Raw genomic sequence first — 16,571 nt, 5'->3', positions numbered from 1 at the left:
TGGTAGTACTCAAAGATTCTTATCACATTATTAGCTGTTCATTGGAGTGACATATTTTGGAGGTATCTTTGCCACAACCAGAAAAAATTAACAGCACTAATTTTCCTTGATATTTATACCACAAGAAAGAATGAAGGATGGTGAAGGAAGAAAAGGAACAACAGGAGAAGAAGCTTCCCCTTTTCTTTGCATTTGTGCAAAGCGTTCTTCTGGACAGGATTTAAAATCTCAGTAAAAACAATTGTACTTTACTGAAATACCTTTTAGATTTGTTAGGAGAAAAAAACTGTAACGTTCTCATAAGAGCAAACAGAAGTGGAGGGAGAAAAAGAAAGAGTATTCCCACCTGAAATGAAAACAGCAGGAGACTTGTGGAAAATGAGTCAGCAGTTGGAATGTATTAATTGATATAAAAATAGCTATTTTTGGTATTTCTGTCAGAGGGGAATACTACAAATGTCCTTGCTGTGACAAAAATAATACCACTTTTGGGAGAAGTGGGCTTAATTTGGATATGTTCTCTTCCACTTAGGGTAGTCAGTATATTCACTGCCCTGCCACAACTTTGTTTTCTTCTACAAAGGTCTGGTAACATTTTCTGCTGTTGACACTTCACTCCCATCCTCTGCACCTTGACTTGAAGGCCTTTACAATATGCTGGAGAAAATGTACCATCTCAGTGGGTTTGCACCGTCACTTTGTATACTGGCTAGATGGAAGACAAACTTTAGGCCAAACACTTCACTAGATTCCCGTGCATTGCAGCAGAAGCAGAGCTGCTGACACCTGAAGCAGTGTCATAAACACATCTCTCACATAAACGTCTCTCTCATCATAAACACATGTAGGCAGAGAAATATTCTGTGGTGCTTTATTTCAAAATACATGCTGTAAGTTGAATACCATCACATTCAAACAGCACAGAGACTTGTTTCTACTCATCAAATCAGAAAAGATCAGCAGCCGAAACTACTGGAGTACATTGCATTAGCATTTCCCAGTCCTGATCTATGACGTGACTTTAAAAACACCAGTTAACCATTAGACCTGTTTTCCAAAACCAGTGATATGATTCTGGACTCTGCAATTGTTCAGTAAAGCAACTTGTCTGGTGTCATACTATTTCAGTGGCTGAAATTAATAATGAGGTGGAAAATGTAAAACCAAAGAGTTTCTGGCATTTTTCACCATGCAATACCCCCATGGCCAAACAAATTCTTTTGAGTGAGGGTAGTTCCTGATTCCAATGATCGATCACCCACGTAATGTCAAACCTAGTTCACTCCCTTCACGTCCGGCAACAAAACCAGTGTGGTAGGTAGGCAGGGGTAATCCCTGTCTGGATGCACAGGGCAAAAATCAGACCAAACCAGTGCAGTCCAATAAACTTGTAACAGGATGGAGATGTAAATCAGCAATGCCATTGGCTAATCAGTCTTGGAAAAGGCTGTGCAAACTAAATCCCTTGATGAACCACACTTGGTGCAACTCCCACGCGTATTGCATCACAGACCACCTTCTTTTCATGGGATGCAGGATTTTTTCCACTTGTTGAATCAATATCCAGGTGTCAGTATCAGCAGACAGATTTCATTCATACACATTAAAGAGGGGCAGTTTTGCAGAAATGTACCATTGAAAACACCCTAAGGCACCAAATGTGAAGTTTACGAAGAGGATGGGGTTCTGTGCAAGCCGCCAAGCCAGGGAAACACTCCGTGTTCAGAACCTCTCTGCCTACTGTCACTCCCTCTGGGGACATAATGCTGTGAAATCTTCCTCCTAGCTCCACCTGGTCTTCGGGTCTCCCTTGGTCATCTTGCAAATAACTGGCAGAGACTGGAGTTCAAGGAAATTCTTCGAACAACATTCATTGACACCTAAGAACCAATGTAAGTGAATCCAGCTGTTTGACTCATCTGACATCTGCTTGGTGCGAGTTTCCACAGGACTGCAGGACTGCAGTACAGAGTCCCCCTCCCCACAGGTACCACTTAAGTGCTTTTGGCAAACTGAGAAATCTCCACCTTGAAAGTCACATTCATTCCATGGTATGCTTGCTGAACCGAGTTCTCTTGGGGTCCCCTCAAATGGTGAACTTGCCATTGCTCTGCTCACTGATGTATGCCAGCCCTTCTCTGGACCTTGCTGTAGGCTGAGTCCACCTGTCCTGGAATGTGCCCTGGCAGCATACACCATGTTCTTGATGCCTCACTGGGTGCTTGTACAACAGGACTAATACTTTCCGCTCCATCAGATACTTCCCTCCCTCTTAAAGTCACTTTGCATAACCCTTCCTAACATAGAGGCATTGTCAGGAGGTGGCTGTGTGGCTCCTTGGCTGTGCTCCAGTGACTTCCTACTCCCAAACGGATACTCAAGGGAGTTCATGGGATTGATGCACTGGGTTCAGCCTCTGCTAAAGCTTTGCTTTGCTGCAGCTATAGCATTTCACAGATACTTAATGCAGAGTAATTTGTGGCTACAGTATAAGCTATACACTATTTACAAGCAGGTCTACCTAAAATACAGTAGTTAAGATGTCCTGTGTAAAATCTTGAATCTTCATGCCAACTTTTGTACTAATTTGCAAGGGCAGCCCTGCAAATTGTGTTGGTGCTAGTATCCCTCTTATGCTGCCTTTAAAGATGGAGTACTGTGTTGATCTTCACCCTAAGGACTGTAATTATGGGTTGCTAGCAAAGTGATTTCAGAGGTATTGGGAGGGGACAGGGGATGATGGTAGTAATATTATTAAGACAGCCCAGCATCTCCACAGCACATCAGAAGGGAATGCATGTCCTGGATCATTTTTATAATGTAGCTTTGCCTTGAGACTATTTTTGAGAAGACATTCTTCAAAAGAATGCAGAATAACGACAATTCAGATGTGACAAAAGCAAGACAGTGTCCGCGCTCTCACAGTCCTCAGGATTTTCAGTAGTCTTGCTGATGCTGTGAAGGCGAGCAAGCTTAAGCAGAACATAACCTCAGCATGGGCTGTCAGCCCAGTCACCATCCCCAGAGGAAAACGTGGCAAGGCAAGATGATGTCACAGTCTTGATGTGTTTGCTAAAATGCAGACTAAAAATTGCAGCATTTGCTTGGTCTTTGTTTAAAGCACAGAAAGGAAGCAAACAAAAAGCAGTAGGTATACTCACTGGATATGGTTGCTCTCCAACATTGCTGCAGAATAAGTTAGTTGCATTGCTAGGACAGCTAATGCAAAGTTACCTTTTTTGCCCCTTGGTCTTTACCAATGAAATCAATGATGATCCAGTGCCAGGTGCCTAGATCACGTGCACAGCCAAAAAAATTATGTGGCATCGTCTGCAGATGGAGGCTGTTGTCATAGAAGAAAGTCACTAAAGATGGATAACATGAAGAGGAGGAAATGAGTACCATGATTCCTGCCAGTTGAGAGCACCCCAGGTAAGCCATGTATTTCCCAATTTGACTGCCAGCAAGTAGACTGTACATGCATTTTGTACCAGATGGAAACTCACCACTAGCCGCACCAGATTATTTCTAAGTATAGACACTGATAGCTCATCATCCAATAACTGTTGGTTTACCATGCCTCATTAACAACGGAGTCTTGAAACCCAGGGACATTTCAACAAGGGCTGACTAATAACCACATAACATACCTGCACTTTTTCAAAAGCATCAGGTTCACATTCTTCTATTGAAAAGTTATGATAGATTGACGCAAACAGTATACTGCCTGACCCTTGTCCGACACAAACAAATAGTTTGACTTTCTACTGTAATCAATCTCTACTTATGTAAAAGCAAAAGCTGTCTGAAAGTCCTTAAGTGTCCAGAAACTCAACCAATCACGGTCTCCTTGAATGTCAGAAGAGTAAGAAATACTTTGCATTAATTTTCTGTCCTATTTTTCTGGGCTATTGAACTCTACCAAAATCCCCAGGAATTTATACAGTTCATTATTGTAAAGGAAAAGAATAGCACAGGTAGATTAAAGTCAGTGGAGCTGCAGAAAAAGTGTTAAAATGACAAACTCGTTCACCACTTTTATATATCTATCCAGAAGGACACCTGAGCATATTTTCAACTTCAGCATGTGACTAGTCCTAGTGACTACTGCAACCTTAATCTGTGCATGTGCCTACAAATTCTGGTGACCTCTCATGGATTAGGATCTACTCAAATGCACACAGGAGTGCTAACTGCTGTGCTGCAGTTTGTCAGTCTCACTAAAACCCTGGTCTGAATTAAGCTTCCATATGACAATAATCCATTCCCATTCATAACATGCCACCCTTTCCAACATGCGTCATGGAAACAGAGCACTGCTTCTTTAAATGTAGTGGATGCCAAACTATTTGATCCTATCAAGAAGACCAACTTGAGTAGAAGCTAAAAATCTATAAGGAACAACGTTTAGCTTGGTTTAAGATTTGTGCATGAACAAATCCAATCCCGTATCTCGTAAATATTTTGTGATAAATGTTACATATAAAAACCTATTCATTCATAACCTCACGGCCTTGGCTATGGAATCATTCATGTTGCCATACACCAAGCATTGAAAAAACACAAAGGTTCTATCCTGACTGCAAGTAAAATCTTGTTGCGTTCAAACGCAACAGCTCATTAGGCATATACATTTACAGATTCAAACACTTCCATTGTAATACTTTGCCAATTCAGTGCCATGAAACACACCAGATACCTCTGTGTCTGTCGAGTCCCTCATTAAAGCAATCCAGCATCAAAGTAAATGTATTGTTCCTTTTCTCAGCTTATTTCCATCTTTTCAAGAACAAATTGGGATGCTACCTTAAGAGCCAGTCTCCCAGTCTGAGACACTGTACTCAGGCATATTCCATAGCTAAAGAGATTAGTCCCAGTCAAGGGATAATCCCAATTGATTAGGGCTATTAGCACACAGCTCACTCTTGCCCATCCTTAATTACAGCAGAAATTTCTCCTTTGGACAGAGAGGAAAAGTACAGAACTCTTCTGCTTGGCCCAGGAATGACAGCAGTTTGAATGCCAGAAGGCTGCTCTATCATTTGAGCAGAGCTCTGCTTCCCCATAATTTGTTTACTGGGCAAAGGATCCAGGGGATCCATTATTAAAGACATCTCTGTGAAAGCAACTGAAGAAGATTATAATGCTGCAGTGAACAGGAAAAGAAAAGGGAAATGGGAGAGAGGCCAAACAATGACAGTCCTCTCCCTGGAGGTCTGCTTGTGGCTCTTCTTTGGGGGAAGAAATACACTGTGAAAAAAACGTCACGGGCAGATCCTGCTCCCCAGTCACTGACTTCCTGCCCATCCCAGCAGGAGCTCGCAGGGGAGCCAAACTGGGAGCTGGGGATTTCCTGCGAGGCATGTTTCCAGCACCACTGCCTCCAAGGCCCCTTCCCAGGACCATGTGGTGATGGAGGAGGCCAAAACACACTGTTGTCTGGCAACCTCTGCTGATGTCATGGTCCCTGGGAATATTATAGTTAACTCATTCAATTCAGAAAAACCTTGAAAAATTTTCTGAATCAGAAAGAGGAGCAGAAGCTGCTCTTGTCCACCTCATAACCGGGGAACAATGAGGGGTCTTACAGCAACGGCTTTAACTTTCTCCCCAGGAGCACTGGGATAGCTGTTTTCTTGGGCGTGTTCTTTTGATTTGTTGTTGTTTGGCTTTTTTTTTTTGTAATCCTGTGCCTGCTGCTTTTGGAGTGTGCTCCCCGTGAGCTTAGGAACTAACTGTTATTGGTGCAGTAATATGCCCATTTCAGCCACATGGTAGATGTGAAGAAAAGCCTTTACGCACACTGCCTCAGTGGCCCTGTTCTTGCTGAGGGAGAAAGCACAGTTTCTTCAAGTCTTTTTTCCAAACCACTAGCAGCAAGACAGGAGAGATCTGAAGGACAAAGTCGCTTTACAGGCACACACAAACAGGGGCTCTGCTGACCACAGACATTTTGAAGAGAGCAAGCTTTGTCTGCAATCTGGGCATCTCAGCCATTGATGCAAACACATGGGCTCTATCTGGATGGGAGCCCTTGAGCTTCATAGCTATTGATTTTGACAGGTTGCTTGACTTGGATGCAGCATGAGATGAGTGCCAAATTATGCACAAATTCAGGTAGTCAGAAGCGCACTATACTTGGCACATGATTTCCCATCTCCAGCACTGCCAACAGGGCTCTCAGCAGAGCATGTGCACGTGGCTTGATGTGCATGCCAGACGACATGGGCAGTTCCTTCATCAAAGTCCATCTTGGTAATATCTGGCACTTTGCCCAAAGTGGCCAGGCGATGTTCCACAACATCAGAGCACTTGCAAGACTCTAGCCAAATTTTTGGCAGAGGAAAAATAAATGACATTAACTTGCTCAACAAGTTTTGTAGAGGTTCACTTTTCTGACCTCACTGGCTGTTCCTCCAAGACGTTGGGTTTGGTCTTGGGTTGCTGAACGTGAGATGAATGTCATGCCATACAGCAAGCCATAAATCCACAGTTCTTCCATAGTGATGGTTTTGTGGCCAAGTTCCAAGGAATAACTAAGGAGTATGAAAGAACTGTTTTCTAGTCAGCAGGCTTAAATTGGATGTACAGGACATCTACCTCTGTAGAGATTTTCTTCCTCAGCCCAAAACAGTTTATTATTTTGTTTTTCAGAGAGTGATACAAGGGGTAATGAACAGAAGAGGACCCCTGCTACTGAGTTCAGTGGTTTTTAATCCAGTTGCCGTGATAGTTGATTAGCTGGAATTAAGTAACCCCTGTTTTCTTCCTTCCAAAACTAAATTACAGTTTTCCTCTATGATCTACGATACTTGGGACAAGGCTCAGAAACTGCAGAATTACTACAGACATGCTGAGATTTATGCAAACTTCAATTTATCAGTTCAAGTTACTGGTTATTTCTAATATTACCACTTTTCTGAGTTATAAGATTTGTCCTAGGCTCTGTACAAAGTCAAAGAAAAAGATCTGTCCTCATGTAAATCTCACAAGCCAATGACTGGGACTCTGCTTTGGTTTTGATTGCTAGTAGACAGACTACAACAAATTAAATAGATAATATGCCTCGGGAAGGGATTTTCCCACTGTTGTGAATAACAGTAAAAAGCAGCAGACAAATCAGTAGACGGGCCACAAGAGAAAGTCAATGATCACTTAGGTACTGCTGTTGGTTCATCAGAAGAGATGCTATTGGAACTGCTTAGGAATTCTCATCAGACAATACCTATTTATTCAAACTGACTGTGTTACAAAAGAATCAGTGTGGTACAAAAGAATGGTTTTATCTCAACGTTTTTTTGGAGGAGGTTTTAGTGCCTAATTTAGAAATGAAATTTTGATTGGAAACATGAGTTCATTGAAATTAATTAACAAACATTACTTGAAATGGAAACACTTCACAACTGCTACAGTGAAAACATTTCAAATTGGCCTGATACTTCTCTCTATCCTTCTTACCACTCTCTGACATTTGATTCAGGGTGTTTTCCAGAATCCAGGCTTTTGAAAGAAAATGTAGACAACTAGATTTTACTTTAATCAAAAAAGAAAAAAAAAAAAAGATTTCCTATCAGTTCTGATTATTCAATTGAGTGGCAAATAAAAAAGAAAGTTTACTTGCTCTTTTTGCTGGTTTTACAAGTTGAGTCACCCAGCCAGTCAAAAAACAGCTTGGAAAGCAGATGTTTCCATTTTCTGTTGGAGCTTGGAGGCATTCAATTGAAATTCTACAGAACAGCCAAGCAGTTAGCATCACACTTGCTATCACACTGGAAAAATGTGAATTAGAATTACACATATATCAATTCATTAGTGTGTTGGAAAGAAAACAAATACACAATAGTTACTCACTGGAGTCTAAATGCAGTTGCCACTAATCACAGTGAAGAAGAAAGATTATGAACTTCACAGCTGCTGAGACAAAAGGAATTATGTACTTCTCAGGCCAAAGGAAAGGTGATTAATATGCCTTTATCAAAAGACTTTGAGACATGATAGCTTTATTACTATACTTGTCTCATTGAGAGCAAACATAAAAAGATATACCTAGTTTCAAGTAAGCTTTTGCACAGAAGCTGAACATTTTTCTATTACATGGGTTACTGTAGAGTGGAAAAGAAGGAGACTCAGTCAGTACATCCAAAAGTTGATGCTCTGTGTCTGAAAAGCCCTGTCTGTCTGTTGTTCACTTTTATTCTTCTTAGGCAGATGTTACACCTGCTTACTGCTTCTAAGGACATGAAACACAGTCACTTGAAAAGTAAAGCAATAATCTGAAACAAAAAAGAGATATTGAGCAAAGGTATGATTGAACATATCAGACCTGATTTACAACAATATGCAGGTTCTAAAAGATTTGCTAAAGATTTGCCTTCTCAGCTTGCAGCAGGAGGTAGATGTCAGCCAATTTAAAATCTGTTGATTTTAAGAAAAGAGAAAGCTGTTGCTTTCATGGAAGGATCACGTTTTTGATGGGGAGGCAGGAAAAAGGGATTGCAGGTAGCGTTTTCTTCTTCTTTTTTTATTTTTAAGCTACAATAATGTTTATGATCCTCAGGTTTTCTGACTTTACTAACCGCTGCGGAAGTGGTGGCAATCTATATCACTTCAGAGGCATGTAGAAAAGCTTTGGACTAAAAATTATTATTGCACTAATTACACAAAAAGAGAAGCACAGAGACAGTCTTGCACTGCCTCATCTATGGTGTTTGGCAGTTTCAGATGCTCTGCATTGTTAGGGAGCAGTGTGCCTAGGATACTGCCTGTCAGTTGGCCTCAAGACACTGTTATTGCAGTCAAGCACGTCCTGGACTCCCTCTCATAAACTGATGAAACTTCATTTTAAAGTTACTTCAACAGCCACAGTATAGTCCCATTTGGAGTACTACTTGAGAAACTACACTGCTTGCAAATGTACTTTATCGCTCCCACAGTCCTCAGGAGAAGCATCTGTGAAACCACAGGCTTTCACAGATGATTTGACCTAAAGATAAATCATTCTGTTTGTGGGGTTAGTGTTCAGCTGGATCAATGAGCTGATCAAGCTCCTGTCACAGCTCCACTAAGGAAGCTGGGACAGATGAAACCATCCAGCACCCATCTACGGAAAGACCTGCGTGTACAGCTGTGACACCACAACCTCAATCCTCCAGCTTCATAGACAAGTCTGTAAATGGCCATCAAACCACCCACCATAAAGGCACAGCAAACATCCCACCACAGGGCAACAATCTCACAGACTTTAGCTACAGAGCACTAGCAGCTCTCTGAGCTATTTTCCTGACTGTATCTCTCTGCAGCCATACAGGTGGTAGAAGACCCACCAGTCTTCTGCTGTAAATGTCTTCTCAAATGAGGTCCCAGCATGTGGCAGGCCTGCTATGGAGTCCAGCCAAAGTTTTAAGCTCCAGGACCAGCTCTGCTTGCATGATCTGGCAGAAAACAGATTTATGGATAGGCCTTTGCTTCTTTTATAATTTCTGTAGGCATGAGGCAGGCACATGGAATGCCAGAGAACGGTTAAGACAGCATCTTAAAATGTACAGAGATGACTAGAAGTAATTGTACATGTAGATTTTGTCACCTCTCCACGTAAAAGCTTACACCCTCTTGATCCAAACTACCTTCTGACATTCCACCCTTACCTTCATCGAAAGTTTTATATAAAGTTAGCCAAGGGGTCATTCAGTTTTTTAAAGCAGTGAATTAGAAGATACAAAGTAGGCACAGTGAAGCATCATGCCTGCATTTTTTCCCTCTTTTTGTACCTTTCCTTGCTCATGTACACATCGTATCCAATTTAGCACAGGGTCCACTGGTGCAAAGTCAGCAATGGATTTCACCTTGTGGATCTTTTTATTTCCTGCTGAATTAACTTTCAATTAATTAAAGAAATAGGGAAGTGCTGAATCATCTGTTATACATTTACAGAATGCACCGAGTTGTTCTGCTCAGCATACACATAATGGGGAAAAAAACATTCCTTGAGCCAATGAATTTAAATCACTTAAATAGAGGCAAAATAAGAAGTAAATCTAGATGTTTACAGTTCATCTTTTAGCATTCTCTCATTTTGCTTCTTCAATGACTCTGTGTGCCCTTCTGTAATGGACGAATGGGAGTAAATCCCCAAACAGTTGGGTAGCAGTCAAAGCGTTTTACATTTTTTAGTGGATGTTAAACTAAGATCCAACAGGCAGTCTCTGAGCCTGACTGCATTCCCAGACACTCAGTTATCTTGCATATTAGTAATTCAATAGACTGCTTATGAGACTGGCATCCACCAGTAAAGCCCCATGCTTGAACATGCAGAGCTACATATTAGTTGCAAGTCCTATTTATAGTTCTTTATTTGTGCAGACTGTAAGAATCAGGGAGTGTGAAAGTACAATCCAAAATGTGTTCACCCATTATTCTGGCTGCCCAAGTGGCATGATTGTCTTTAAAAACGTGCTAAGTCCCCCCTCTAGTTATTAGCGTGCTTTATATAATCTAAATGATGCTCAGGTAATTTGCATTTGCTTGATTCAGACTGTGTGCTCCCAGGAGTCTTGCACTGCATGCAGCACTGAGCACTTTCTGCAAACCCCCAGCCAAATCTCTCATACTCAATTTGACTGGCCATTACAGTGCACCCCTTCAAATTGTGTTCTTATCTATCTGGTTGATGCCCTTTTCTTGTGGCAGAAAAAAGGTCTTTTGCAATACCAGTAAATTTAAAGTATTCCTTGAGTTCCTATGGAACTAGATTTATTGCCTGTTGTTACAAGTTTTTGGCATTAAAGTTGTTCTCTTTAGCAATTGCTGCTTTTTGCTTTTTCTTAGTTTACTATGGAGTTAAAGGGCATGAACTTGAAACTGGGAATAAATGTGCATTTAACATATTGCTTACTGCTTTGAATTCTTATCTGTATGTATAGCTGTACATATAACAGACAAACTGCTTCTTTGTGCAAATTCTTTTGCTCATAATTGGCCATTGCATGTAAGCTTGAATGTGCAAATACTGTTAATTGAGAGGCCGGCTTAGAAAATAGCATTTTTGAATGTTCGCCTTTGAATCCACATCATATTTATTGTTTCCAATTCTTCTTCTACTAAGACATCTTTTTTTTGTTATGAAGATGTAAAAGTAGAAAGCTCCTAATTCTGAAATATATTGCACAGCCTTCCTAAGTTTTTTGAGAAGACCTGTTTTATCTTCAGTATGTAGTTCACCATAAATAAAGCATTTATAAATTTGTCTCTGACTGAGATGTTTTAAAGTCCTCTGGGGCATGCAGAGATACTTGATCTATACTTTCAGCCAGTTTTGGTAGATACATGCTATCTAATGCTCTTATCAAATATTAGTCTTGAATTACATTATAGCTGCTTTTGTTTAGAATTCAATGCCAAAAGGACTGGTTATGGAGCTATTAGAGTTTGATATGCTTGCCTGTCTTCCACTAAAAAATTGCTTTGCACAGTAAATGAAAAGATCTTCATTTTGAAAGAAATACTGACCTCATTTCCCACTATGTAATTTGGCTTATAGCAACCTTGCACAATTGTTCTAAAAATTTAGCAACCAAAAATCTAATCAAGTCTTCTTTATCAATATAACAAATGTTAAATGGGAATGGAATGAGAAGATTCTTTACTCATTCTGTTTCAGTGAGACTCAGTGAGATCACTTTTAATTCATAGGATTGCTTACACTAGCAATGCTATTAGTGAAATAAAAATATTTGTTTCCAACTCATCCTAAATAAAAATATCTAGTTTTACACTGAAGGCCATTTATTTTTCATTTTTAAACTATCATACTGATAGTTTATACCTTTTAAATGTTGTATCTCAAGTTCTGAAAAAGCAAATAGTTTTCTACTTACTGTTTTCCACCAATAGGTGGCAGGTGAAGCCCTAGAAATTGGTTCACTTGAAACAGCATGAAATAAGAACACATAGTTTGCACTTGCCAGCTGTAAATCAGTGCTCTTTGATATCTCTTCAGATGTGATCATGATTTAGTCCTAGCCCATCCATCTTGCATTATAAAACTTAGTCCAAGTTTAGGAATAGCTACGTTTTGTGTGTAAGACTGTTAATTCTTATTTATTTTTTCCTACTTGATTAGGTCAAACTGAAGTTTGTGCACATCGCCTTTCTCTCTTGGTTGGGAAGATATTTGACAGCATGGTGTAGCAGCTGTTACATTCATTCAGGGTCTTAGGACAGAGCTTTCTGTAATGAAACAAGAAAGTTCTGCATTCATACCCATGTCACAAATCATACTGATTCTAAGCTGGAACAGAATAGCTTGAAACTCAAGCTTTGATTTCCAGTTCCATAAAAGCTAGAAATGAAAGAGAGAGAGAGAAAGACTGGTGGCAGAAAGAGCCTACATCAGTGATAAAACTGATTTTAATAAACCACAATAGGGATGCTCATAATGTGATACTATAATACTTCATATATAATGCTGTATTTTTTAGAAAAATCCAGCTCTTCTCTGAAACATAGAAGCAGGAGGGATTGACTCTTGTTTACATGCAAGCCAGGTACAGTGCTTAAAGTCACAATGAAGTGGTATAAAAAATAAGGATTTTCTTCTGCACATGATATAATGATATTAAGGACAGCAAGTAATGCATTGTAATCAATTAATTGTAGGATTTACTTGAAAAATGAATAGAAGCATGCATAAATCACATGGTTTGAGGAGTGCAGAGCACAAAAGGATACCTTTCCTTCTAGGCAATCTGCATTAGTAAATGTGCATTATTTCTCCTGCAAAATGATTTCCTGAAATCAGTCTGCCTCACAATTGCCCTGCCATTACTGGCAGTCTAAGTATTGATGACTAAGTGACCATTAGAGCTCAGCTGGTTCTTGTATACCATAGTAGCTCCTCCAGGCTAACCGAGTAGACAAATTTGACTGCTCTGATCCCTGCATGGCAGCCTGGATGAATTCTGTTAATCCAATCCGTTCACTAAACCTTCCATTTTTATAAGTTAATTTGGTTTTGTGAGCTCCACTTCTAACTGTAACTCTCAGCATGTATTAAAGCTTCCACTGTATGGGCCACAGCAGCAAAACGTGGATAAAACCCAAGGCCATCAAGAAACATCAATGATTAGACACTACAACGAAGATCATGCAGCTGAGTCAGTGACTATTAATCACTCTCTGCCAGTAATGTTACAGAAGAGAAGGGAGGATGTCTGAAACTGCTTTAAATTAGCAGCTCTCCAGTGAACTGGAGAAGTTTGGCAGCATATATCATGACCAAAATAAAAAAAAAAGTTGATTTTAGGTGTCCAATTTAAGTTCCTTATTCTCTCTAGCCCAGACAGCAAAGAGAAGACAGCTGTTTGAATGCCCCTCTGCAGGAAACTCCTACGTAGGAACCTGAGCTTCCAACCCTACCACCTCAGGCAAATACCTCAAATCAGGCAGCATGAATGACCCCTTTAGATATTGTACCTGTCACTGAACATGAAACAAATGGGTGCAATTAACAAGCAACTTCCCAAGGGCCAGGTCATGGCATGCAAAACCAGCACACTGCACTAACTTGACAGTAACACCATGATAAGCTGTACATGACCTTGACCCTCACATGACAGCCCATGTTATCACAACAAAATTATTAAATAATCAATTGGCTCAAAGTTACGCATTTCCCCTTAGCTTGCTTTTGTTTGGAGCCTCTCCCCCTTAAGAGTAAACTTTCCATTCAAACCTCAATTGAGAGCAGCCTGTAGCCAGTGAAACTGCAGAGAAAGGTCTGTAAACAATAACTGCTCTGTAGAGAACAAGCTGACCTTTATAGATGTTAAACAAAACAAAAAGGGTTGATTGATGCTGTGCAGTACCTGCTCTCCAAAATATTAAAACCAAGAAAGTCATGGAAGGTTAGTTTATGAACATACAGTGTGATAAATTATGTCAGCAGATGGTGGGGTAGGAAAGGAGAAAGCAAGACTGGGTAAAATATTTGGTGCAAAAAGCCTGTATCCTCAGCTGGAAAAGGAAAAGTGTGTAATACTGACTTCTGTTAAATGGAAACAAAACCCAAACCTACGTTATCCAGAGCAGGTCAGTTGCTAAAGTCTCCATGACTCATTTTTAAAAATTCTGATTAATACAGTAAGATATGGCATAATATTTTTAGAATAAGAAATCTATTAGAAAACTCCAAAGGATAATTACTTACAGTTTAGCCATAAAAATGTTATTAATACAGAGAACGACAATCTAACCTATAGAGAATCATAGAATCATTTAGGTTCGAAAAGACCTTTAAGATCATCAAGTCCAACTGTTAAGCTAACACTACCAAGTCTACCACTAAACCATGTCCCTAAATGCCACATGTACCACTAAACCATGTCCCTAAATGCCATGTCTACACGTCTTCTAAAAACGTCCAGGGATGGTGACTCAACCACTTCCCTGGACAGCCTGTTCCAGTGCTAGATAACCCTTTCGGTGAAGAAATTTTTTCCGTATATCCAATCTAAACCTCCCCTGGTGTAACTTAAGGCCATTTCCTCTCATCCTATCACTTATTACTTGGGAAGAGACTAATATCCACCTCGCTACAACTTCCTTTCAGGTAGTTTCAGTTTCAGTCTGCCTGTGTCTTGTCAACCCAAACTACAGACAAAGGCTGCAGAATGCTGCACCTCTTTCTCTGTTTCCTTTGCTCCCTTTTAATTTTCCCTTCCCCTAGAAATGTATTGGGGGGGGTGGGAGTGTTCAGTTTAAATTCATCTCTTACTGTCACTTTCTGGAATGGGATAGTTTCATCATGCAGCACTTCAAGGAGGTTCCAGGTAAACCTTTTCATTTCTGTAGATGGTCCTCAGTCTGCAATGCTGCAAAAGCAGGTCCCCCTCCTATGTGGTGGATGTAGGAGCAGCAAGCACTGTGCTCTCATTGCAGCTGCTAGTGCTGGAACAGTTCTCCCACCAAGGGGACCCAGGGACTCAAGGAGCTAGAGAACCCCTTAAATTTCAATTTGCTGCACTTCAGAGATTCATCATCAGCACTATAAAAGTCTTGGGGCACAAAGACTGTTCAGCTGAGCCAGGTTGAAGGGCAAAGATAAGAAGGGGGTCAGCACGAACAGGGTGGATGCCGATAGCACTTTGATGGAAGGTGAAGAACATGCTTATTGAACCCCCTGAAGTTATAGAAGGACCATCAAGTGCCCTCAAGGACTTTGTGAAGAAACAATTCCACAAGCTCGAAACTGCATGAGAGAGAACAGTTTTGCAGATCTCTCTATTATTCTACAGTTGGTGTGCATTCCCAAACGGCAGTATACCAGTGACAATCTCAGCTGCTCCCTAGCTCCTGTCCAGTCCCCTGCATCAAACCTGTCTTCCCTTCCACAGCAGCAAATCTCTAGGCATAGTATGCCCCATGTCCACCTCAACATGGCTCTGAAGCCAAAAAGCCACAGGTGAATATTCACATCCTTCTGCAAGCAGGGAGGGGCCTAGGAAGGATAAGCCTTCACTTCACCAGACTTGCAGAGGAAGCCACATCTCTCATCCAGTGGTAACAGGACAACAGGACACAAGCAGTTATTTACAGACAGGTACTATACTGTCTCTGAAGCCAAAGGCACATCCCCACAGTGCCTTTCCAATGCTGTAAACTAGGACCTAACCTTGGCTTTTAAGTAAAAATACAAATCACGTACCTCTAAAAAAAGAAGTTAATAATCAACACATTATAGACTATTTTGCCTTAAAGTGAAGCAAAACACTCTGATAATGAAACATGAAAGTACAGGTACACATCCTTGGATTGGCTATTGGGCAAGGTCTGAACAAAACTTTTGGGGAGAAGAAGGGACTTTTCAGACAACTCCCAAAACCAAATCTGTGATCACATTAGGAATCTACGTTAAAGGGACGAAGCAGCTCGTGAAACCAATGCTGAAACGTTTAAAGGTACCCAGGTAGGAGAGAGAAATGAGGTCATCCAACAGTAAAAAATCACATTCAGAAGATCAGCCATAATATTTGTTGAGTTGGAGTGATTTTCAGAGATGCTGAGCTGACTTTGATGGATGCTCAGGATCACTGAATATCAAGGAAACTTACTTTATTCCTGTGCACTATCCAACACACCACATAGTATCTCATTCACTTTAACTGCAAACAAATTATTTAAAACTTTTACATTTTCCTGGTTGCAAACTGAAACTATTTACCATAGGTGTGGCCTCTGTGAAATCCATCAGGAGGTCACCTGGCTCCAAAGCAAATGTACTTCCAGCATCTGTGGAACTCTAAAAGCAAAGAAGAAACCCAGCATTGAAAAAAACATTTCATTTCTGTAATTCTGTTGGTTGGTTTGGTTTTGGTTTTTTGTAATTCCTTACAGCATAGATTGCCAAATGGATTTCAAATTTCACACCATGTTTTTTAAGTATGGTTACTCAGGAAAGACGGACAACAAAATTATGCACCTTTGAAATGAAGGTAAATATTAATTTAATCCTGATCCACCGCCCCCTAATGTTGATGAAAAACTATTATTGATTTTAGCTGGGTCTTGGAGCCACC

General features: G+C 40.5%; 1 protein-coding gene across 1 annotated transcript in view; it reads right to left on the bottom strand.

The window, feature by feature from the left end:
- Positions 1-16,571, bottom strand: part of EPB41L4B (erythrocyte membrane protein band 4.1 like 4B) — a 185,055-nt gene that overhangs the window by 14,705 nt on the left and 153,779 nt on the right. The window contains exon 22 of the mRNA XM_059836006.1: positions 16,217-16,294. Coding sequence (XP_059691989.1) covers positions 16,217-16,294 — 78 coding nt within the window. The remainder of the gene's footprint in view (positions 1-16,216; positions 16,295-16,571) is intronic.

Source organism: Gavia stellata, chromosome 3 (genome assembly GCF_030936135.1).
Source record: "Gavia stellata isolate bGavSte3 chromosome 3, bGavSte3.hap2, whole genome shotgun sequence".
Taxonomy (NCBI): domain Eukaryota; kingdom Metazoa; phylum Chordata; class Aves; order Gaviiformes; family Gaviidae; genus Gavia; species Gavia stellata.
This window is presented reverse-complemented; position numbering and strand designations above follow the sequence as displayed.